This window comes from Manis javanica, chromosome 1, assembly GCF_040802235.1.
Source record: "Manis javanica isolate MJ-LG chromosome 1, MJ_LKY, whole genome shotgun sequence".
Taxonomy (NCBI): domain Eukaryota; kingdom Metazoa; phylum Chordata; class Mammalia; order Pholidota; family Manidae; genus Manis; species Manis javanica.
This window is the reverse complement of record NC_133156.1, coordinates 115,186,596-115,212,697: the sequence shown is the minus strand read 5'-3', so window position 1 is coordinate 115,212,697 and position 26,102 is coordinate 115,186,596. Positions and strand designations below refer to the sequence as shown.

At 38.3% G+C, this 26,102-nt stretch overlaps 1 protein-coding gene across 1 annotated transcript; it reads left to right on the top strand.

The window, feature by feature from the left end:
* Window positions 1–7,507: 7,507 nt before the first annotated feature.
* MRPS30 (mitochondrial ribosomal protein S30) lies at window positions 7,508–13,507 on the top strand. The gene is made up of 5 exons (XM_017654442.3): window positions 7,508–8,477; window positions 9,862–10,007; window positions 10,758–10,863; window positions 11,929–12,105; window positions 13,100–13,507. The coding sequence occupies exons 1-5, from the start codon at window positions 7,895–7,897 to the stop codon at window positions 13,387–13,389; spliced, it is 1,302 nt and encodes a 433-aa protein (XP_017509931.1). The 5' UTR covers window positions 7,508–7,894; the 3' UTR covers window positions 13,390–13,507.
* The last annotated feature ends 12,595 nt before the right edge of the window (window positions 13,508–26,102 follow it).

Sequence of the window (26,102 nt, the reverse complement as noted above, 5' to 3'; positions counted from 1 at the left end):
ATTGAAATATTATACTTAGAGAAAAGGAATCAATTACATGTAGAGAAAGAGGAGCCCTTGGGTACTATTCCCTCAGCTTCCTTTAGTATAGGGTAGGAAAATATACAATAGAGATGAGAAAATAAAATTGACAGATATGCAAGTGTCATTAATAGAGAGTTCCATTAAGTAGAAGACAGTTGTGAATTGTATGCTTTCCCTTAGAAGCTGTTCAATGTGACATCAGTGACTCTATACTGAATTGGATGTTGACAAAGGAGGATATGACCTAGAATATAAAAGGGGAAAAATATTAGAATAGAGCTGGGAAAATGGATATGATTCTTATCACACCAGTTCTAGCATAATTATTCTCCTGGTCAGAGGCAATGTGCTCATGGCAGCCAGAAATCTGGAAAGAGCCCTTTAAATATATATATATTTCTGTGGGAAGTTTTCTGCAACCTATACTATTGAGAGGGACTATAGAATATCAGCTATAGAAGTTGACCCAAGTAGCTATTTTTTATTTATGCTATTAATTTTTCTTGTGTAGGTTCGTAGGACACTAGTGTCTCTGAGTTGTTCACCTACAGTGGAGGACTATATCCTGATTCTGAAAGTTAAAGTGATCTTATTTATTGTAAGGAAAATTTCTTTGCTGACATGGTGTCCACTTTCTCTATTCATTCACACCATCTATGTCTTTTTGTGTTGACTTAGGTTTTCTTCTGGTACAGTGTCAACATTATTCATTAGAATTCCACTGGGATCTCCTGTGTTCTGTTTTTAGCTCAACCAACTTCAAACACTGTGTTAAATTCATTTAACTGAAACAGAGCTAGGAATGTGTCAAAATGTCTAATTATTACTAAAATAAATGCAAGCATAATATTCCTAAAGAAATGTGCCCTTTCATTATTAATTAATTAATGAAATTATTAATTAAATTATGCTATGCTCCTATTGCCCCTGTGTCTCTGATGAGATTCACTTTCCCTGATGAGATTTATGGACTAATCAAAATAATACACAAGAAATTCTGAAATATTTTCTTTCATGCTAGGTAAATATAGATGAATTTCATACTATCCCAGTTTTTTATTATTACTAAACTGTGCACACAATCTTAAGAAATTGACTTACTACCTTTTAAAAATCCATAGATTTCCTCTGAAATTATCATTCTAGTTTACCTACCACTGATTTAAAGAGCATGGGCCTCATGGTCAGAGATAGTGGTTCTGGCACCTATGAGCTTGAGCAAATCCCTCACATCTCAGGACAATTGGTACTCTGATTTAATTATGTTGCTGAGGGAATTAAAATCATTGGCTTATATAAAGTATTTAATACTCAGCAAATATTGTTCTGCATTATTTTACAAATGCCATCTCATAAATCACTATAGCAAATCTGTGAAGTAGGTATTATTTAGTCTCCATAATAAGAAAAGCAGAAGTGAGAGCCAGGCCTGTGTTTCACATGACAGCTTCAAATCAGCACAGAGATTGTTTCAGGGAAGACCAATGGATGCATATAAGTTATTACATGTTGAGCCTGTGGGAAAATAATACAGATCTTCAAAGTTTTTTCTTCTAACTAACACTAAGTGTAAATTATCTACATTAAAGTTTCTCAACTGTATTGGATCCAATGGCCTCTTTTATTACAATGGGCTGTAACCCTCCATTTACTATCCTGAAATAAAATTTATAGATAATCTACATATACCCATGAATTTAAAAAAATACACACATACACATACATGATACCCTGCTATATAACACAAGGAGAAATAAAAGGATAGCAATTTAATGAAAATTTGCATTTCAATATAAAGTGCACTAGGGATCATAAAGAACACCTTTATATCCTAGAGCCATTGGGACTGTGACAGCTAGATGCAGAACTACTGAAATCCATTGAACCCAAAGATAGAAAAAGTTCCTCCCCAAGTCCAAGAACTAGTTTTATGGTTTGTTTTCTTTTTAAAGAAAATGACAAACTGTTTTCCTGCAAAGCTGTGCTATTTAACATTCCCACCAGCTTTTTACTGAATCATCCAGTTTCACCTAATGATCTGTATTTGGTGTTGTCATTATTTTTTATTTTAGCCATTCTGATAGGTGTGTAATGAAATCTCATTTTGATTTTAGTTTGCACTTCTCTTATGGCTAATGATCTTGTGCATCTTTTCATATGTTTATTTCCCATCTGTATAATTTCTTTGATATTCATGTCTTTCATCCATTTTCTAATTGGATTGTTTTATTTACTGGTTTTTTTTTCACCCCTTTAGTGAGGCAGCATTCTTTTATTTTTTTTACATGGAGTCTCTCTCCTTTTATTTAATTAATTTATTTATTTATTAAGGTATCATTGATATACACTTTTATGAAGGTTTCACAAGAAAAATAATGTGGTTAATATATTCACCCTTATTGAGTACCCCCCCATACCCCATTGCAGTCACTGTCCATCAGTGTAGTAAGATGCCACAGAGTCCCTATTTGTCTTCTCTGAGCTACACTGTCTTCCCCATGACCCCACACACACCAGGTGCATCAATCATGATACCCCACAATCCCCTTCCCCCTCCCTCCCCACCTGCCCTCCCCCACTCCTCCCCTTTGATAACCACTAGTCCCTTCTTGGAGTCTGTGAGTCTGCTGCTATTTTGTTCCTTCAGTTTAGCTTTGTTGTTATACTCTACAAATGAGGGAAATCATTTGGCATTTGTCTTTCTCTGCCTGACTTATTTCACTGAGCATAATACCCTCTAGCTCCATCCATGTTGTTGCAAGTGATAGGATTTGTTTCTACTGTTGAGTTTTGAGAGTACTTTTTTGTGTTCTAGATATTACAGTTGTTTGTAAGCTATATGGTTTGCAATTATTTTCTCTTATTCTGTAGGGTATCTTTTTCATCCTCTTAACAGGAAGTTTTACACAGCAAGTTTTATTCTGATGATGCCTAATTTACCAGTTTTTCCTTTTATGGATTATGCTTTTTTGGTGTCAATTCCAAGAACTCTTTGCATAATCTTAGAACCTAAAAATTTTTCTTTCTAATAATTTTTTGTTTACATTCAGTCTGCAATCCACTTTGAGTTAATTTTTCCAAAGGTGTAAGAGGTCAAAGGCTTTTTGTTTTGTTATGTTTTGTTCTTGTGTATAGATGTCCAAGTGCTGCAGCACCATTTATCAAAAATGCTATCTTTCCTCCATTGATCACTGCAGCTAAATATTAAGTCTTAAAATCAAGTAGACTGACCCTCCCTCTTTATTCTCCTTTTTAAAAATTGTTTTACCTATTATTCATCTATTGATGAACAAGAGCTCTATGATTTTGCACAAAACAGAGGGAAGATAATGTTTTCTTTGGGGAGTGGTTGGGAGATTATAGGAGATGGCACATATGATAGTACCTAACATATGATGTAGACAATTAGCTTTCTTCCTGTTGATTCTAAACCAACCATCAGAAATCCTTCTCACACACACACACACAACTTCCCAAGTAATACTTTATATTGTGTTCTCAGTTTTATGCAAATGTGTTATATATGCAACCAGTTTAGAAATATGCCTTCAGTAAGAAATGCAGCCATACCCTGGAGATATTGTGGGTTCGGTTTCAGACCACCACAATAAAGCAAATATTGCAATAAAGCAAGTCAAGTGAACTTTTTGGTTTCCCAGTGCCTATAAAAGTTATGTTTACACTATATTGTAGTCTACTAAGTGTGAAAGAGCATCATGTCTTAAAAAACAATGTACATTTCTTAATTAAAAAGTACTTTATTGCTAAAAAAATCCTTACCATTATCTGAGCTTTCAGTAATTCATAATCAGTGATCACAGATCAGCATAATATAACCAAAAAGTTTGAAATATTGTGAGAATTCCCAAAATGTAACACAAAGACACAATGTGAGCTGAAGCTGTCGGAAAAATGGCACTGATAGACTTGCTTGATGCAGGGTTGCCACAAACCTTCAATTTGTAAAAAAATACAGTATCTGTGGAGCACAATAAAGCAAAGCACAATAAAATATGGTATACTTGTATATATATGAAGGAAACAGCTCAACAGGACCCGCTGTAACTTGCATCCACAACTGTAGATAGGAAATATCCTGTCTCTATTTCCTTCTCCCATCCCCAATGTGAGATATTTCAAAGGTCCATAATCAACCCGGCAGCTTTGCTGTCATCCAAACGTCAACAGAAACTATTCTTATGCTCAACCAGGAGAGGTGGAGATAGATATCCAATAAAAAAAAATGTGATTATAAATATTACTCAACTGTCAGAACCTGTTTCTGAATAAGATATTGGCCCCCACTGGCAAAATAGTGTTGTCTCATTCCACTTTTGCCCACTGGCCTCCTTGCCATTCCTCACATTTTCCAAATGTACTGTAGCCTTTGCTCTGCCTGGCTTGAATGTTTTTCCCTTAGATATTCCTCTTTCTATCCTTCATCTCCTTCAGATGTTATTCAGATATCACTTTATCAGGGAGACCTTCTCTGATCAGTCTGTTGAAATCACTCTACTCAACCCCTAGACCCAATACTTACTATTCAGTCTTGTCTCTGCATTGTTTCTCTTCTTGGCTTCTATTACCATCTAACATAGACCATGTATATTTGATATATTTGTTTAGATTATTTCATCCATTAGCATGTCAGCTCCATGAAGACATTTATTTCACTGCTGTGTCCTATGTATCCCATGTATATGGAACAGTGCTGGTGTATAGTAGTCACTTGATAAATATTTGTTGAATGAATAAAGTAAGGAGTATTCAAAAGGCCATTGGAGAATGTCATGGCTTTTGACTATAATATTTTAAATCTAAGATCAATAGCAACCTTAATAGGGACAATCTTATTATCCATTTTCTTCTAGAAGAATGTCAACTAAATAAACACATAGATACATATAGATAAAAACATGTTTCACAGATTCTACTATTTCCTCCCCCAAATCTTAACCCACTCCCTGACCACCCACAACTAAAAAAAAAGATAAAAGATTAAAGAAAAAAACTATCTCTTGTCCATGGGCCTTCTCCTCTCATGAAGACTCAGGCCCCATATTTTGGAGACTTTCTCATACCTACATTCAGTTCAGAATCCGTGGCTACTCCCACTATCTTCACAGCTATTGTCCTGTCAATTCACAATCAGCTTTAGCCTGAAATATGGCAAATTTCTTCTAACTGGTTTCCCTGCTTCCAATTTTGATCATCTTTATTTACATATTGGCCAGGTGCTATGGACTGAATCACATCCCTCTGAAATTCAAATGTGTAAGCTCTAACCCACCATGTGGCTATATTTGGAGAGAGGGTCTGTTAAAATGTGGTCATAAAGATAGATCATTAATCCAATGGGCTTCACTCCTTATAATAAGGGATATCAGAGAGCTCAGTCTCTATCACGTGAGGACACAGCAAAAAAGCAGCTATCTTCAAGCCAGGAAGAGACCTCTCACCTGAGCCCAACCATAGTGGGACTGTGATCTCAGACTTCCAGCCTTTAGAATCATGAAAAAATAAATCACTATTGGTTTAGCCACACAGTCTATGGTATTAGTCAAACTGATTAATACATAAGTCATTCTTTTAAAAACCTAAGTCACACCATGACTTTCCTCTGAGCAGAACCCTCCAATGACTTTCTACTCCTTTCAGAGTTTTAGTTAAGAGTTATAACAATTGCCTCTAGCAGCCTATAAATCCTGGCTCCTTTCCCTCCTAATCCCATTTCCTACTACTCTCCTCATCTGCCACTTCCTTCACCTAGACTGGCCTCCTGCCTGATTCTGGAACACAGCCAGCGTGGTCCCATTCCTGGGCATCGGCACTAGCTGCTCCGTTTTCTGGAATTCTCTTTCCGCAGATATTAGCATGATGCATTCCTCACTTTCTTTAAACCTTTGCTTGAATGTCATCTTTTAAAATGAGTGCTACTCTGACCACACATTTGAAATTACAAACAAACCCCCTTCCCACAGACTGCATTGACGATCCTTACTTACCCAGCTGTTTTTTCCATAGCACTTACCTGCTCCTAACAAATCATAAAATTTACTTATTTATTATATTTGATTGTCTGCCTCCATCTGTTACAGTATAAGCTTTTGTCTGTTTGGTTCATTGAATATCCTGAGCAATTAGCTTTCTGTCTCACACATGGAACGCATTCAATAAATATCCATTAAATAGAACTGATGGAGAGGCAGACAACCTGGGTTCCAGTCTCAATACTGCCGTAGCATGCTGTATGACTTGGCCTTATATCTGTTTCTTTGTGTGTAATATAAAAGTTTTTGATTAGACTGCGAAGAAAGCCTATTCCTTTCCACAGGCATGATTTGGTCCTCTCACATCAGGAAGCTCTTTTGTTCATACTTACATGGTCCTAATCCCATCCTTCATTAACCATGCTCTTTCCTTTCCCCAGGGCCTCCTTATTTGGTTCATGTTGAAAATTAGTAAATATTGGATAAACTAAAATTATTTGTATTCATTTATCCAAAAAAAGTATGAAAGCAATTTCTGACAGAATTTCATGTCTTTGTCTCTAGTTGATTTTTAATCCTAAAATCTATGCTTGAATTGTTGAGAATTTCTAAGAATATTGGGCTATGATACCTTCCCTAAAAACATATATATTATTTGTTCACCCAAAAAAGTATGATTTCAATTTAGGCAATATTGAGCACTTCACTTCCATCTTTTAAATAGTGAATAGGGATTTAGAGAACTCAGCTCTTCCATGTCCTCTTTTTATTGCTAATGGAAAAAGAGTATTTAAAATTCTGCTAGCAACTTCTAATAAAGATACTTTAATTTGAGGTATTTATTTCTAAATGCTTAACATCATAAATTGTACCATCAGTTCTAACTTAAAGGTATACCTGTGTTATAACGCCCTTTTAGCAACAAAATGTTTGGTTTGCAACACCCTTAAGAATTATTGCAATATAGCCAAGTAAATATTTTTCCAGTTCCTAATTATAATATGACAGTGAGTCTATAACTAGAGTTCCTGAAATGAGCTTAGATTTTAAGGTGACTTTTTCCAGCAGACATTTAGGGATGACACACTCTGCATAGCTATTGATTGGTTGCTGAGAATTAAAAAATAAAACAGGTCCTACTTAAAGGAACTCATAGTTTAGTAGGAATGGACATTCTGAAATAATGGATTTTAACACAAAGGAAAACTTAAACACAATTCCTTAGTAGTTTTTTTATTTCTGTTGTTTCCCTTTTTTCAACTAAATACAAGAATTTTCCTTTTTGTAAATTGTATCATCAAACAAATTATAGCACTTAGCATAGATAAATATATAAAACTATTTTCCTAAAGATTAGCAATGGTCATCTGTAAGTGATGCGTGCATCATTTAAAAAATAAGCATGTATTATCAAAACACATACAAGAACAGTATTTTCAATAACAAGTTTCAACTCCAAGAACTCAAACAGAAAAGTGGCGTGCGCCATATAACAATGAAACCAACAGATACAGCCAAAGGCTAGAGGTTTCATGCAGAATGGTCCTAAATGGTTTCTGGCAAGAGGGTTGCACCTATTGGAAGGGTTGCTCCTAAGTGGCAGAATCTCCTATTTCAAAGTTTCATTCCTTCCCGCCAAACCAGTGAAAAACCTATTGACGCTTAAGTACCTCCTTTGAACTACAGACGCTCCGGACCACGATAAACCAAGATGGAGAAGTGGCCTGATTGGCTAAAAAATGGATGACGCTGCATATCTCAAACCCAGTAAGAATCGGCCTCCCCAAGCGTGGCTGATACCGCTTTTCGATTGGGCGATACGGCAGGCGGGCAGGGACAATTGTTAACGTCAGCCTCTGGCTCCGGAACGCCGAGCGAAGATGGCGGCGGCCAGGACCTGGAGGCTTGTCCTCCGCGGTCAGGGGCCGTCATTGCACACCTCAGCTGAGGCCGCCGTCACAGCTCCAGAGGTGACCGGCCCCGATGTCCCGGCGGCCCCTGTCGCGCGCTACCCGCCCGTTTTGGCCTCTCTGACTGCCAAGAGCAAGGCGGCTCGGCAGCGGCGAGTGGAGCGCTGGCAGGCGGCGGTGCACGCGGCCGCGGCGGTGGACGAGAAGCTGCGAATCCTCACCAAGATGCAGTTCATGAAGTACGTGGTTTACCCCCAGACCTTCAGCCTGAACGCTGACCGCTGGTATCAGGGCTTCACCAAGACTGTTTTCCTGTCAGGCCTCCCGCCGCCGCCCGCCGAGCCGGAGCAGGGGCCCTCCCTGGACCTTGCGGCCCTGCGCGCCGCCGCCTTTGACTGCCTCTTGCAAGAGCACTTCTACCTGCGGCGCCGGCGGCGGGCACCCCTCTTCCGGGAGCGTGAGGCCGTCGCCTCGACCTTCCTGGATCAGCTGGCGGCCGCCCTTGTGGGCCTGCTCAGCGCGCACAACCCGACCCTGGCAGCAGCCTCCCTTGGTGAGCCTTGGGATCTCTAACCGGACGGAGGAGGTGGGGGATTTGGGAGACGCTGCCCCAGAGCTGCCCTCTCTGTTCTGTCTGTTCTTTTCTGGCCCCTCGCCTCTGGCTAGGGCCAGTCTGGTTTAGTAGCAGTCGCGGTGCTCGGAGTGTGGAGACTGGATTCCCGTCCCTGTGCTGCCGCCTACCAGCTGCACCTCGCTCCCAAACCCCAGGCCTTAAATCTGCTTTATGAAGATCCAGCCAAATAGAAGAGCTGTTGGTTAAGAGAATGAGTTCTCAGAGGGTGGGACAGACTTGGGTTGCCTTTTGGTTTTTCTACCAAGAAGTTAAACCATGTCAATTCATTAACCTCTTTCAGCCTAATTTTTCCGATTTTCAAGATAAAAATTACGGTAATAGGGCTCCCGTAAGCGAATTGTGAAAATTAAAGGTGATAGTGATTAATCTGCCTAACCTTTATTCGGTAGTTTGGCCCTGTTGCAAAGTGCCAACCAATTTAATCCTCACTATAACTGTTTACAATAGGTAGCATTATTTTATAAATAGAAAAACAAAACTAAACAAAACCCTGAGGCATAGAAACAAAGTTTATCTAGTCAAAGAGCTTATAGCTGATAGATTTGGAGGGCAGAATTCAAACCCAAGCCATTCTGGGTTCCCATTTAAATAATGAGCAACTTATATTTATAACTGTTCGCTGCAGACATGAAAATAATGAGCAGAAAGACAGTTTTTAAAAACTGTGTTTCTGATGTGTTCATCATTTTGTGTCAACCAGCCAGTAGGGATCTTAATAAATATTTATTGAATTAATATTACAACTGTAGATAACGTGTTCAGCTGAGTCTTGTAGTGTCCATGTTTCTTTACTTCCCTTGCAGTTGGGAAGGAAGTGGTCTTGAGGGGAAGCACCATGGACTTGGACTACTCTTGATTGGTGGCCAAGGAAAATTTACTTAGTCTTAAGATCCAGGTTCCTTTTCATAAAATGGAGATATACATACCTTTGAGAGTTACTGTGAATATTGAATTAGTAATTCATGACACAGTTCTGACTACTATTAGAGTTTATATTTCTGGTGAACGATATTCCTGTTGGTCTTATTCTTTTTATGTTTGTGCTTAGATGAGAAATCGCTTTGGTTACAGTGTTTAGTTTACTGACGGCACAAGTAAGCAGTAAATGTTTGAGCATGCTATTTCAGCCACGAACATTCAAGTTAAATTATCACATAACCCTGACTATCTTATATCAAAGAATAATTTGATACATTTTTAATTAGTACAATCATGCTTGAGTTCGGTATTGCTGAGTTTCGTATTCTAATCATAACCAAACTTACTTAAATGATCAGATAACCTTTCTAATATCTTTTGATAGATTATAAACGCCCAGTTCACTTTTATTGGTTGCGTGGTGAAGAAATTATTCCTTGTGGTCATCGGAAAGGTCATATTGATGCTTTGCGATACCAAATAAATGATAAACCACACAACCAGATTCGAATATCCAAACAACTCCCAGAGGTAAGGATTTATTTTATCTATATCTGTTGATACCTGGTGAGGAAGATAAAAAGGCTGGGTAATGGACTTGGTAGGATAAAAAGTTTTGGATGGATCCCTTTCCTTTCAAGTTTGTTTCCAATATTTCTCACCTAATATTCTTTCCAGCTTTTTAACCTGAATGATATATATATATATATGTATATATATATATATATATATATATTCCTCAGAGGTCAACCATTTTAAGTGAGGTTAAGCCATCAGTTTTCAGGACCATACAAATCTTATCTTTTTCTTAATATAAATATATAGAAAACTGTAAGTAGTTTATGATTGTATTTTACAGTAGTCTACACAACTGAAACATAAGTCAGGGCATTTTTATAATTATTAGCTGGTCAATTTATTCTTTATAGTTATTTTGTAGAAAACAAGTGTACCTTGAGTGTTGCCTGTGTGTCCATGTCAGAGGTTGGCAGATTATTTCTGTAAAGATCCAGATAGTAAATATTTTAGGCTCTGGGGGCCCTAAGTCTCTGTTGCAGTGTAAAAGCAGCACCATATATAAATGAATGCGCATGATTGTATTCCAATGAAACTTTATTTGTAAAAACAGGTTGCTGGCTGTATTTGGCTTATCATTAGGTGGTAGTGTTAGCAAATCATTTTGTAAAAAACATCTCATTTTAAGGTTTTTATATATGTTAATGTGAGTAAAATATATACTAGTGTTGCTGTAAATTCACTTAACACTTTTTTTTCTTTAAGTTTGTGCCTCTGGATTATTCTGTACCCATAGAAATCCCTGCTATGAACTGTAAGCCAGACAAACTTCCATTATTCAAACGACAGTATGAAAATACCATATTTATTGGTAAGCTGCTCTTTTGATATATTGTGCCATAATGGTGTCCAGTGTTCTGTGCAGATTTGCAAAATTATTTTTTGATGACCAAGAGATTCAGAAAGTCCATGGCAATATAATTCATAACCTCAGGTTGTTGCCATATACATGAACATAGAAAAGAAAATGTTATTTCAGTTCACCATTTAAATTTTGTTTCTCCTAAATTAGCAGTGTTTAACTTTAAAAAATAGTTATTTGGCTCTGTTGATGCATTATGTAGAAAAGTAATTTGTGTTTTTTCAAAAGTATAGACAAGTCTATTCTAAGCAAGTAAAGAACTGAACTTGAGCAGTGATTGGCTTTTTTACAAAACACTCCCATTTGTGCCACGGTGTAACCATCAGGGATATAAAAATTAATAAGGCCTAATGGCTGCCCTTCCTGCAGCTTTTTCTTCTGCTATTTTTTTCTTTTGTCAGTTAATTCCTAGCTGACTTGAGGAAGATTTTAAGGAAGTAGCTCTGTACTAGTCCTCCAGACCTATTGTATCAACTCCTTCTCAATCACTGTGATCTTAGAGGGTGAATTCTGGGGCACTTTTGGTTGAGAAGACATTTCAACTAAACGGCAAGAATGTCAACATTTCATGAGATAATTGGCCTTTATTTTCTTTACTTAGAAAGATAGTATAAAATCAAATTTTAGTTTTTAAATTAGGAACAAGGTATGTAATTATTACCTTAAAATAATAAAGGAAGTTTTTAAAGTCATGAAATGTTTCTATCTTTTGGTGAATAACAAATTTTCCAGTGATGACTAAGAGGTTTAAATAATATGGAATTTAAAATAAATTTTACATATAATCTTTTGACTTACCCTGTGTCACAGTGGGCTTGATGATAGCTAGCAGATTGTACTTTCTGGCATGATTTTTATTATAATATTATCAATAAAATAAGTTAACCAACCTTCCCATTGTGTATTGTGAATACTGATCATGTGATATATAGAGGCGAAAGATGGATTTGAAGCAAATACTAAGGACATATGCCCCAGATGTTCATCTGAAATGTTTTTTCTTTTGCTCTTCAGGCTCAAAGACAGCAGATCCGTATTGTTATGGTCATACCCAGTTTCATCTGTTACCTGAAAAATTAAAAAGAGAAAGGCTTTTGAAACAAAACTGTGCTGATCAGATAGAAGTTGTTTTTAGAGCTAATGCTATTGCAAGCCTTTTTGCTTGGACTGGAGCACAAGCTATGTATCAAGGTAAAACTTTTATGGATTTATTCTTGGAAGATGATGATATTTTAAGAATTCAGTAGTTCAGATTGTTTTCTTTGGGTATGTTGACTTAACTTTTTGAAAACTTTTACAGTGGTACAAAATACATTTGTTTTAAAATCCGTAATTAAATATTTTACATTTGCAATTGGCAAGTTGCACTTAGGTAGTTACATTGATCATTTACTTGGCCTGCTTTTGTGTGGATGTATTTCTTTCTGATTGTGTTCTTAAGCAGTTCAAAGACTATATAGTGAACTAAGTAGACTCTGTAGGTGATAGCAGTGTTCTGAAGCTATGAAAAGAACTGCTTTCATGGATTACATTTTAGATTAAATCACAACTGTCCTTACATAATTTTTTGAAGGCCTTATCCAGAATATAGACTAGGAGATTGTTCATTCATTCAGTAAATAGCAAGTGCTTTTTATGTACCCAGCACTGTTTTCCCCTTGGACATAGCATTGAATGAGACAGCCAGTCCTTGGTCTTCTGGAACTTGCATTACAGTGAAAAGAGTAAAATATTATAAATATGTAATTATTTTTGGTAGTGGTACTGCTATGGAGGAAATACACTAGAGAAGCACTAGAATGATTTATGGGAGACAGGTATAAATGAGGTGCGGGGGCAGAATCTATGTAGGGTAATTCAGGGGAGTTCTCTAAAAAAAATGACAATTTGAACAGAGACCTGAATGGTGAGGAGCTGTCTAAGCACAAACCTGGGGAAAAGACACTTGCAGGCAAAAGGAATGGCCACTAAAATTCCTGAGCTGGGATCAGATTTGGAGTGTTGAAAGAAGGAAGGAAATAATTCTTGATGCAGAAGTGGAATATAGGATTAAAACTAAGGTCTTCAGGAATTTGATACATAAACTATCTATGTTTTAGTAGGTATTTCATGCCCTCTAATGTGTATGTTTTGTTTTGGTAAAATGTATTCTGTGTGTAAATTTCAGCATAATTTTCTTCTCTAGGATTCTGGAGCGAAGCAGATGTTACTCGGCCTTTTGTCTCTCAGGGTGTGATTACAGACGGAAAGTACTTTTCCTTTTTCTGCTACCAGTTAAATACTTTGGCACTGACTAAACAAGCTGACCAAAATAACCCTCGTAAAAATATATGTTGGGGAACACAAAGTAAGCCTCTTTATGAAACAATCGAAGATAATGATGTGAAAGGTTTTGATGACAATGTACTACTTCAGATAGTTCAATTTCTACTGAATAGACCGAAAGAAGACAAATCACAGCTGATGGAAAACTAACAAACATTTGATTCAGGACTTTGGGATTACTTTAATTTCACTGGCGGAACAATGAAAGGAATTTTAATGATGAGGCTTGTAACTATCAAATATTAATAAATACATTGATTTTGACATATGTATTTCTTACATTGACCTGTGATAGACCTTTCCATTCTGCTCAAAATATACGCTGAAAGATTGAATAGATATAATATGTTGATTTAAAAGTTATTTTATTTATATATGATTGATAAGACTGAGTTACCTTCTGAGTTAACTTCAATACCTGTTATTACATGTGATTTTAAAAGTATGAGAGGTAATTCAAATGTGTGAAAATACGTAGATGATGTTGTTGTTAATAACAAGAGTTTCAGAGTCCTACTTAAACTCCTTTAAAACATGAACAATATTTTGTAAATATGAAGAGCTGTAATCCAGAGAAATTAAGTGACTTTCCAAAGGTTTCACAGATGGTTAATAATATAACATGAATTATATGCAACTTTCTTAGCACTTAAGAGTAACATTAACATAATTCAATTGGTATTCCTTGCTTTATCCCCAAAATTAGGAAACTTAAGTTGTCTGTTTCAAAATCAATTGTCAGTTGGTAAAGTTGTTAATTTAGTTGAGAAGCCTAGGGATTATTTGCCACAAATAATTGCTGAATTGAGGGCTATCATTTGAAATAATTCAGTTCAGCCGAATGTTTAGTTTGCAAGGCATTGTGCTGTGTTCCATCTGTAGTGCACTACTGTCAGTTTACTTAGAATGCCATGTAATTTCACTCCACCATTCTTTTATTTAAGCTGTTTCCAAAGCTTTAAATACTGTTCTCTACTCTTGGTCCCCATCTGTTCCAGTCTGTCTGTTGCTTTTCCATTGCTCTTTCTTGGAAAAATGCAGGTGTATAGAAGGCGACCTTTTAGAACGATTATCTCTTAATCTTGATTCTCAGTTTCTAGCTTATTGAACCTAATTTGAGTTAGCCAACCTTGACTTCTGGCTCCATAAAATAAGACACTCTCACAAAGTTGTAAGGATTAAATGAGCTAGTGCATGTGAAAGTGCTTTTAAAATGCTATACAATTAAAATATTTTGGATTTAGTTGAAATGCCATTGCTTCCCTAAGCTGATCATATTTAATTCATTTTAAATTGTACCATCGTTTGAATACTTTTACCTCTATAATAGCACCTGTTTCATTCTCTTGTAATAATTTCTCTCACCACAGATGGAGAGCACACCACATATACCTGTATATGTATGTATGGCTTCACAAAACACTTCCTATATTCTAGAGCATGGTCTAGATATTTTGCATATAATAGCTCATTCAATCATCAAAACTATTCTAAGAGCCACATACTGTTATCATTTTGCAGATAAGTTCACAGGGCACAGAGAGCCCAATGACTTACTGATGGTCACACAGCTAGCTAGTGGCAGATTTAGAATTTGAGCTCAGGTGGTCTGACTCCAGAATCTACTTAAAACCACTCAGTAGATAATTTTCTGATAGTACACTGTAGATGTCAGTGCTATGGTAGTTCAACAATGGCATAAATTTAGGTAAGAAAAGGTTAATTCTGACCAATGTGGATCCTAGGAATGTGTCTTAGAGCAAGTGATTTTTGAATTGGTTTGTGGTAGATCACATTTTCTAAAAACATAGGGGAAACAGAACTGTGAATGAAGGTGAAAAGCTGTAGGACTCTGAGAAATAAGCATTAACTTGATATATGCAAGTTGTATGTGGTCTGCAATTGGAGAAAACAAAAATACCAAGAAACAGACTTCTGCATAATGATGGCCGTGAGGAAACAGTGTAGCAATGCTTCTGGACTTCTGGGGGAGAAGTTAAAACCGGTATCTAGACTAGTCAAGATATAGATAGTGTAGGACAACTGAAAAAATAAATAGAACACCCAAACCTCTTTTAAACTAAGTTTACTGAAAGTGTACTACAGTTGATTAGCAAATGATTTAATAGGAGGAATTAATGGAGAATCAGAATGAATAGTACACAAATCATGATCAGCAAAATTAAGCATGAAGCAGGGTTAGGAATATTTCAAACAATTCAAGGCAAAAAAAAACCCCACTGTTAAGAGGTCATTACATGTTACAAGTTTTAATCAGTATATGACATATTAATGTAAGTCTTAAGTTGGAGCAACTAAAAATAAATAATTAGTAAAGTTAATGCAATTTGGTACCTTATAAACAATAGCTTTTTTTAAATGTGATAGAACATGTATACAAATCACTTATTAGACTACAGAAAGTCTCAGGAAATTATTAAAAGCAGGAGTTATATAGGTCATTACTTAACCCAAGTGTATCTAGGAATTATTAATACACTTTTAACCAGAAACACCTAATCATTTGAAAATAGAAATATTTTCCTAAATAACTATTGAGTTGCTATTAATTTACCTGGACAGAATAGTACATACACAGTTGAACATTCCCAGAGCTATTTCACAATCCAAAATCAAAGTTAGTTATCGTGTCAGGTGTATTTTATATGATCTGGACATTTGTACATTTACTATGCATGACTGGTTTCTTTGACCAAGAATGCATTTTATTAATGTAAAAATAAAACTTTAGATTAAAATTGAATAAAATACATATAAAGCTAGTGGAATATAGCCAAAGTTTCAGTATAAATATAGAAACCCCAAATAAAATGCTAACATACCAAACCCATCAGTAATTAAAAGAATATACCCTAATAAAGTAAATTGTGGAAATTCAGTAATGGATTGATGTTAGAAAACAATAGAAGACATCAACAGTTAAAAGGAGAAAACACTTGATAAAATTCTTGGAAAAGGAAAGAAAATAGGTAAGTAGGATACTTTATTTAGAGCCTGTATTAGTCAACACCCAACACCATGTTCAATGGTGAAACAAGTGATATTCCCATTGAAGTCAAATAATTATGAATGCCAGGTTTGACCCTCATGTTTTATTTGCAGATCCATTTCAAGTGCCTAGAATCATTAGAAATAAGCACTCAGTTTATTGAGTGGATATGAATGAACTTAGGTAGTCATTCTAGTTTGAGCTCTGGTGTATCTCCATTTATTTTGCACCTTTATTGTCTCAGCAAAGTTTAGGATTTTCTTTATGAGGATCTCCACACATTTCTTAGTTACACCTAGATTTTTAGGTAATTGTGAATGAATTGTTTCATGTTATATTTTTTTCATATGTAGCTGCTATGATTGCTAAATATTAATTTTATAAAAGGCCAGTATAATTAGTTCATTAAATGAAGAATTTTTTAGTTGCTTCTCCTGAGGTGTATAGGTCCAATCTGACTTGGGTTGCTCTGAAACTTTTTATCAATATAGACAAACATTAACTTCCATATAGCAAATGCATTGGACAGTTCTGTGACCTTACTTTTTTCAGCATATCTGATGTATTTAGTGTGGTTGACCACCCCTTTCCTTCATTCTTAATGTGGTGGTTTCTCTGTTGCCTTCAATGAAACATGCTCTTGATTTTCTTCCTATCTCATTGAACATTCTTTCACATTCCTCTTTGCTGTTCTTCCTCTAATCTTTATTGAAATACTGGTATGCCTCCAGGGTCTGCTCTAGGCTCCTTCTTCTCTTTTTTTTTTTCTTCTTGTTTTTCTTTTTTTTCTTTTGGTGTCATTAATCTACAATTACATGAGGAACATTATGTTTACTAGACTCCCCCCATCACCAAGTACCCCCCACATAACCCATTACAGTCACTGTCCATCAGTGTAGTAAGATGCTGTAGAATCACTACTTGTATTCTCTGTGTTGCACAGCCCTCCCCATGCCTCCCCCTACATTATACATGCTAATCGTAATGCCCCCTTTCATCCTCCCCACTTATCCCTCCCTTCCCACCCATCCTCCACATTCCCTCTCCCTTTGGTATCTGTTAGTCCATTCTTGGGTTCTGTGATTCTGCTGTTGTTTTGTTCCTCGTTTTTTATTGTTCTTATACTCCACATATGAGTGAAATCATTTGGTATTTGTCTTTCTTCACCTGGCTTATTTCAGTGAGCATAATACCCTCTAGCTCCATCCATGTTGTTGCAAATGGTAGGATCAGTTTTCTTATGGCTGAATAATATTCCATTGTGTATACGTACCACATCTTCTTTATCCATTCATCTACTGATGGGCACTTAGGTTGCTTCCATTTCTTGGCTATTGTAAATAGTGCTGCGATAAACATAGGGGTGCATCTGTCTTTTTCAAACTGGGCTGCTGCATTCTTAGGGTAAATTCCTAGAGTGGGATTCCTGGGTCAAATGGTATTTCTATTTTGAGCTTTTTGAGGAACCTCCATACTGCTTTCCACAATGGTTGAACTAATTTACATTCCCACCAGCAGCAGTGTAGGAGGGTTCCCCTTTCTCCACAACCTCGCCAACATTTGTTGTTGTCTGTCTCTTGGATGGTAGCCATCCTTACTGGTGTGAGGTGATATCTCATTGTGGTTTTGCTTTGCATTTCTCTGATGACTAGCAATGTGAAGCATTTTTTCATGTGTCTGTTGGCCATCTGAATTTCTTTGGAGAAGTGTCTGTTCAGCTCGTCTGCCCATTTTTTAATTGGATTATTTGCTATTTGTGTGTTGGGGTGCGTGAGCTCTTTATATATTTTGGATGTCAACCCTTTATTGGATCTGTCATTTATGAATATATTCTCCCATACTGTAGGATGCCTTTTTGTTCTCTTGATGGTGTCCTTTACTGTACAGAAGCTTTTCAGCTTGATATAGTCCCACTTGTTCATTTTTGCTTTTGTTTCCCTTGTCCGGGGAGATATGTTCATGAAGAAGTCACTCATGTTTATGTCCAAGACATTTTTGCCTATGTTTTCCTCCAAGAGTTTTATGGTTTCATGACTTACATTCAGGTCTTTGATCCATTTCGAATTTACTTTTGTGTATGTGGTTAGACAATGATCCAGGTTCATTCTCTTACATGTAGCTGTCCAGTTTTGCCAACTCTAGCTGTTGAAGAGGCTGTCATTTCCCCATTGTATGTCCATGGCTCCTTTTTCATATATTAATTGACCGTATATGTTTGGGTTAATATCTGGACTCTATTCTGTTCCACTGATCTGTGGGTCTGTTCTTGTGCCAGTACCAAATTGTCTTGATGACTGTGGCTTTGTAGTAGAGCTTGAAGTTGGGAAGTGAGATCCCCATGCTTTATTCTTCCTTCTCAGGATTGCTTTGGCTATTTGGGGTCTTTTTTGGTTCCATATGAATTTTAAAACTATTTCTTCCAGTTCGTTGAACAATGTTGTTGGTATTTTGACAGGCATTGCATTTAATTTGTAGATTGCTTTAGGCAGGATGGCCATTTTGACAATATTTATTCTTCCTATCCAAGAGCATGGAATGAGTTTCCATTTGTTAGTGTCCTCTTTAATTTCTCTCGAGTGTGTTGTAGTTTTCAGGGTATAGGTCTTTCACTTCCTTGGTTAGGTTTATTCCTAGGTATTTTATTCTTTTTGGTGCAGCTGTGAATGGAATTGTTTTCCTGATTTCTCTTTCTGTTAATTCCTCATTAGTGTATAGGAGAGGAATAGATTTGTGTGTATTAATTTTGTATCCTTCAACTTTGCTGAATTCAGATACTGGTTCTAGTAGTTTTGGAATGGAGTTTTTAGGTATTTTTATGTGCACTATCATGTCATCTGCAAATAGTGACAGTTTGACTTCCTCTTTACCAATCTGGATGCCTTGTATTTCTTTGTTTTGTCTGATTGCCATTGCTAGGACCACCAGTACTATGTTGAATAACAGTGGGGAGAGTGAGCATCCCTGTCTTGTTCCCGATCTTAGAGGAAAAGCTTTCAGCTTCTCGCTGTTAAGTATGATGTTGGCTGTGGGTTTGTCGTATATGACCTTTATTATTTTGAGGTACTTGCCCTCTGTACCCATTTTGTTGAGAGTTTTTATCATGAATGGATGTTGAATTTTGTTGAATGCTTTTTCAGCATCTATGGAGATGATCATGTGGTTTCTCTCTGCTTTGTTGATGTGGATGATGTTGATGGATTTTCGAATGTTGCACCGTCCTTACATCCCTGAGATGAATCCCACTTGATCATGGTATATGATCCTGTTGATGTATTTTTTAATTCAGTTTGCTTGTATTTTGTTGAGTATTTTTGTATCTATGTTCATCAGGGATATTGGTCTGTAATTTTCTTTTTTGGTGGGGTCTTTGCCTGGTTTTGGTATTAGAGTGATGCTGGCTTCATAGAATTAATTTGGAAGTATTCTCTCCTCTTCTAGTTTTTGGAAAACTTTAAGGAGAATGGGTATTATGTCCTCTCTATATATCTGATAAAATTCAGCAGTAAATCCATCTGGTCCAGGTGTTTTTTTGTTCTTGAGTAGTTTTTTGATTACCAATTCAATTTCTTTGCTGATAATTGGTCTATTTAGATTTTCTGTTTCTTCCTTGGTCAGTCTTGGAAGGTTGTATTTTTCTAGGAAGTGGTCTATTTCTTCTAGGTTTTGCAGCTTGTTAGCATATAGATTTTTGTAGTATTCTCTAATAATTTTCTGTATTTCTGTGGGGTCTGTTGTGATTTTTCCTTTCTCATTTCTGATTCTGTTGATGTGTGTAGATTCTCTTTTTCTCTTAATAAGTCTGGCTAGGGGTTTATCTATTTTGTTTATTTTTTCAAAGAACCAGCTCTTGGTTTCATTTATTTTTTTCTATTGTTTTATTGTTCTCAATTTTATTTATTTCCTCTCTGATCTTTATTATGTCCCTCCTTCTGCTGACTTAGGGCCTCATTTGTTTTTCTTTTTCCAGTTTCAATAATTGTGACTTTAGACTATTCATTTGGGAATGTTCTTCCTTCTTTAGATAGGCTGGATTGGTATATACTTTCCTCTTAGAACTGCTTTCTCTGGGTCACACAGAAGTTGAGGCTATATATTGTCGGTGTCATTACTCTCCATATATTGCTTGATCTCTTAATTTGGTCATTGATCCATTGATTATTTAGGAGCATGTTGTTAAGCTTCCATGTGTTTGGGAGCCTTTTTGTTTTCTTTGTACAGTTTATTTGTAGTTTTATGCCTTTGTGGTCTGAGAAGGTTGGTAGAATTTCAATCTTTTTGAATTTACTGAGGGTCTTTCTGTGGCCTAGGATGTGGTCTATTCTGGAGAATGTTCCATGTGCACTTGAGAAGAATGTGTATCCTGCTGCTTTTGAGTATAGAGTTCTGTAGATGTCTGTTAAGTCCATCTGTTCTAGTGTGTTGTTCAGTGCCTCTGTGTCCCTACTTATTTTCTGTCTGGTGGATCTGTCCTTTGAAGTGACTCGTGTGTTGAAGTCTAGAATGACTGCATTGCATTCTATTTCCTCCTTTAATTCTGTTAGTGTTTGTTTCACATATGTTGGTGCTCCTGTATTGGGTGCATATATATTTATAATGGTTATATCCTCTTGTTGGACTGAGCCCTTTATCATTATGTAATGTCTTTCTTTATCTCTTGTTACTTTCTTTGTTTTGAAGTCTATTTTATCTGATACCAGTACTGCTACACCTGCTTTTTTCTCCCTGTTGTTTGCATGAAATATCTTTTTCTACCCCTTGACTTTTAGTCTGTGTATGTCTTTGGGTTTGAGGTGAGTCTCTTGTAAGCAGCATATAGATGGGTCTTGCTTTTTATCCATTCTGTTATTATGTGTGTTTTGATTGGTGCATTCAGTCCATTTACATTTAGGGTGATTATTGAGAGATATGTACTTATTGCCATTGCAGGCTTTAGATTCATGGTTACCAAAGGTTCAAGGTTAGCTTCTTTACTATCTGTCTAACTTAGCTCGCTTATTGAGCTATTATAAACACAGTGTGATGATTCTTTATTTCTCTCCCTTCTTATTCCTCCTCCTCCATTCTTTATATGTTAGGTGTTTTATTATGTGCTCTTTTGTGTTTCCTTTGTTTGCTTTTGGGGGTAGTTGATTTTATTTTTTTGTCTTAAGTTAGTATTTGGTTGGTCTGCTTTCTTTGCTGTGATTTTATTTTCTCTGGTGTCATCTATTTAGCCTTAGGAGTGCTTCCATGTAGAGCAATCCCTCTAAAATACCCTGTAGAGGTGGTTTGTGGGAGGCAAATTCCCTCAACTTTTGCTTATCTAGGAATTGTTTAATCCCTCCATCATATTTAAATGATAATCGTGCTGTATACAGTATTCTTGGTTCAAGGCCCTTCTGTTTCATTGCATTAAATATATCATGCCATTCTCTTGTGGCCTGTAAGGTTTCCGTTGAGAAGTCTGATGATAGTCTAATGGGTTTTCCTTTGTAGGTGACCTTTTTTGTCTCTCTGGCTGCCTTTAATACTTTCTCCTTGTCTTTGATCTTTGCCATTTTAATTATTATGTGTCTTGGTGTTGTCCTCCTTGGGTCCCTTGTGTTGGGAGTTCTGTGGGCCTCCATGGTCTGGGAGACTATTTCCTCCCCCAGTTTGGGGAAATTTTCAGCAATTTTCTTCAAAGACACTTTATCCCTTTTTCTCACCATTCTGGTACCCCTATAATGTGAATATTGTTCTGTTTGGATTGGTCACACAGTTCTCTTAATGTTCTTTCATTCCTGGAGATCCTTTTGTCTCTCTTTCTGCATCAGCTTCTCTGTGTTCTTGTTCTCTGATTTCTATTCCATTAATGGCCTCTTGCACCTCATCCAGTCTGCTCTTAAGTCCTTCTAGGGACTGTTTTATTTCTGTATTCTCCCTCCCAACTTTATCCTTTAACTCTTGCATATTTCTCTGCAAATCCATCAGCATGGTTATGACCTTTATTTTGAATTCTTTTTTGGGGAGATTGGTTAAATCTATCTCCCCAGGCCCTCTCTCAGGTGTTGTCTGGGTAATTTTGGACTGGACCAAATTCTTCTGCCTTTTCATGGTGATAGAGGTAGCTGTAGGTAGGTAGCACGTGTGTCCGCTGGGAAAACAAGTCCTTTCTTGCTTGCTGGTCTCCTTGCCCTTCTCCGCTGTCTGTATCTGTTACCACACTCCTGAAACAGCCTCCAGCTTAATCCCCTAAGCTGTTGTGGGTGGAGTCTCTGTCAGGGTAGGGCCAAGTCCTGCGGAGGTGGCAGGCGTGCTGGGTGTGCTCTCCTGTGAAAGCGGCATCCCCGCCTGGCAGATGCACGCTGGCAGCGGCCTTTGGCTCTGGCCCTGGCAGCTGTGCGCTGAGAGGAGATTCTGGGCAGCTGCTGGGGGCGCAGCCACTCCTGGGCTGCTCGTGTGCCATCACCGCAGGCTCACACAGGCTGCTCCCAGGCCCCTCGCTCGGCTGGCGCCAGATAGCATGCTACTGGGCTGGTGTGTCATTGTCCGCCCCAGGCGGGGCATTACTGGCCAGCTGCTTATTGCTGTGAGAGGCTTCAGAGCTGTGCTGCTGCCTAGGGGGTTAGGTCGCCTGGAGTTCCCTGGGATTCCCAGCTGCTGAGCTGAGTGTGCCGGGACGATCCCATCCAGCTGTGAGGTACCTGTCCCTTTAAGATTTTCAAAAAACACCTGCTTTTATTTTGTCCTGGGGGAGCCGGTTGCAGGGACCTGCTCACAGATTTTGTCCTTCTGTTTCTCTACTATCCAGCACACGGTGCACTGTGTGTCCACACTCACGGTGTGGAATACTAGAGTTGGTTGTTCCGCAGTCCTGCGCTTTCACTCTCTCCCCGCTCCAACTCCTTTTCACCCAGGCGTTGGGGTAAGGGGGCGCTCAGGTCCTGCCAGGCTGTGGCTTGTATCTTACCCCCTTCATGTGATGCTGAGTTTTGCAGATGTAAATGTAGCCTGGCCCCACAGATGTACTGTATCCACTGTTCTGTCTTTTAGGAATAGTTGCATTTATTGTATTTTCAAAAATATATATGTTTTTGGGTGGAGATTTCCACTGAACTACTCACACCACCATATTGGCTTCTCCCCCTCTTTTTCATTTTTTAAGCCTTTGTATTCTTTATTTTCTTAAGAACAGTGCAACAACGTTTCATACTTGTGCTTTCTACGTTTAGGAATTGATACAGAATGGCTGGTGCTAAAGCCTAAAATTAAGTCAAATAATTGCTAAAAGTTAATTGACAGTGTTAGGGACAAAAAGTCACTGTAAGGTAAAAATTGAGCCTAAATAACCAGGCAAGGAGGCTACCAAGGAGCCAAAGTTTAACAGGGCGCAATCCCGGGTGATGTTTGCCTGTCTGGTTAGTCACAGGCCAGAGAAATTGCACCCAGCAGGGCAGGCAACGAGTTTTTAAAGAGTTAGGGGGAGGGAGAGCATAGGTTTACAGTGGCGCGAGGATTGGCTAGCCTAAGGCACCTTTTCCAAGTTGGGAGGGGGGCAGCAGCCGGGGATTTTGGCAGGTCATCAGGCCAGAATCTTTTGGCCCCGTCCATTAGTGTTGTCCAGACAATGAAAGACAGACTGAAGCTTGTTCGTAGCAGGCAGCCCAGATGAAAGAATGGAAAGACGAACATTGGGTGGGACAGTGGAGTATCTTTCCTTGGGGATTTGGTGGAGGGTCTCGTACCCAGCAAATGGTCTTGCTGGCTCCCCTTGGGCAGCCAGTTTGGAAATCTCTTAACATTATAGCAGCCCAGTACAATTGGTCTCCCCGCTGACAAGATATCTTTTGAAAGTAACATGTCTTGGGGACCCATTGGTGCAGTTGGAGCAGACCTAATATGATGCACATGTTACAGACTCAGTTTGCTAGAGCCGGATGGGTCGTTTTGGCCAGCACTAGTGTGAGTAAGGCGCAAGCGGAGGGGCCCTGTCTCTCTAGAGCTCCACCTATCATGACTGGGCTATCATTTGAGTCTGAAGATGTGTTACTACAGGGAGTGTCCCAAAAGCTTGGCAGCCTTGGGAGTCGTAAGGATCACCATGTATGGTCCTGTCCACCATGGGTGTGGTGACCGAGGTTGGAGTTCTTTAAGAATGACTTCATCTCCTGGCTAAGGAACCTCCGTGATTCCTGGATCCGAGGGGGAGGTGGGTTGAGGCAGGGGCTGGTCGGCGTGTTCCCTGAGATGTCTTAGGAGTGAGAAGTAAGGTAGGTAGGAGAGGTGTCCGGGGGAACCTGAGATAAGAGAGCATAAGGATTAGGGACGACTTGGTGAAGAGCGACCACAGCCTCGGCTTCTTGACTGGAAGGATGGGAGTGTTACAGGGAGAATTAGTCAGTAACAGAAGCTTTTGGGAAAGAAGACGGTTAATGATAGGTTGGATGCCCTTGCGAGGGGCATGGGAAATAGGAAATTGGGGCCTAAAAGGAAAGGAGGACAGGTCCTTGAGGACTGGCTAAGGCGATGAGTGATCTCGGTTGGGAATGACTAAGCGGCAGGGGGATAGAGGCACAAAGCTTGGAGAGGAGATCCCTCCCTAACAAAGGGATGGGACAGGACAGGATGACTGGAGATGACTGGGTAAGAGGATGGCCCTCAAACGTGCAGGCTACCGGACCTGTCTCCAGAGGCTTAGAGGGGATTCCCGTGACACCCACAGCCGAGACCTGGGAAGGATGTAAACGCCCATGAAAGGAAGGTAAAACAGTAGGTAGCTCCCGTGTCCACCAAAAAGGAGATGGACTTACCCGCTACCTACAGCATGGCCCTGGGCTTAGCAAGGGTGATAGGGGTGTTCGAGTCCAGGCAGATTCAGTTTTCAAGTAGGCCCAGCAGGTCTGGAGGGGAGTCCCTCAGGGGGGCCTGCCTCCAGCGAGACTCTGTCTTGGGGGGACAACCTTCCCCAACCGGGCACTCTACCTTCTAATGACCTCTGTTACCGCAAACTGGGCAGGGTTTTGTCAGCTTTTTGGTCAGCTTGGGGCATCTCTTTGCCCAGTGGCCTTCTTGGCTGCACTGGAAGCAAGATCCCGGATGCTCATGAGCTCTGGACCAGTCTTTGGTGTGATGAGACCCCTGTCCTGCCGGCCGTAGGGCCACTGCAAGGGCTCTGGTTTGGAACGCTCTCCTCCTCTCATGTTCTTCATCACGGGTATTAAAGACTTTAAAGGCCATAGTTACCAGGTCATGGAGTGGAGTCGGGGGCCCCTCCTGTGCCTTTTTTAACATATGTCTTATGTGACTGTTACCTGTTCTGCTGAAATCTAGTTCTTTACTAGTTTAGGAGTAATAAAATAGTGACTATAAATGACGAAAGACTTACAAATGACAATGGTCAAAGATCTGATGAGAGCTTACTGTTAGACAGTTGACGTAAGGAAATTTGGATATTTCTGTAACAAAACATTCAGTAACAAAGTTTGGCATCATTCTCTTTGACAGTGCTTTAGGTAATTAAGCAGATAATTATATATTAGATAAATAAGCCAAATTAGCTAAATAACTTTCCTCAATGAGAAAAAATTCCTCTGACATGTTCCAGGGGCCCTCTGGAAAATATCAGAGTTAACAAGAGGTAAAAGTACTTTTTTGAATTTGATTTTTTTTTTTTTTTGGCACTTGCTTAAATAGGATTATAGGTTGCCAAGTAGAAATACTTATCCATTTAACCAGAATGACAACAAAATACCTCAAAGGCAAATAAAGAAGTTTACACAGTTGTTAGCAAAGCTTAGCTTTTAATCCTTTCTAATGTTAAGGTCTCATTTTCTTAAATACTCAGACAACTCAGAGACTTTAAGCATGAGAAACTTTTTGATAAAACAATTAG

What these genes read in the sequence shown, in the direction of transcription:
- MRPS30 (XM_017654442.3), top strand. Translation starts at nt 7,895, where the DNA reads ATGGCGGCGGCCAGGACCTGGAGGCTTGTCCTCCGCGGTCAGGGGCCG. An exon ending in TGAAAATACCATATTTATTG is followed by an intron (nt 10,864 to 11,928) that starts GTAAGCTGCTCT and finishes TTTGCTCTTCAG; the next exon opens with GCTCAAAGACAGCAGATCCG. An exon ending in AGCACAAGCTATGTATCAAG is followed by an intron (nt 12,106 to 13,099) that starts GTAAAACTTTTA and finishes TTTCTTCTCTAG; the next exon opens with GATTCTGGAGCGAAGCAGAT.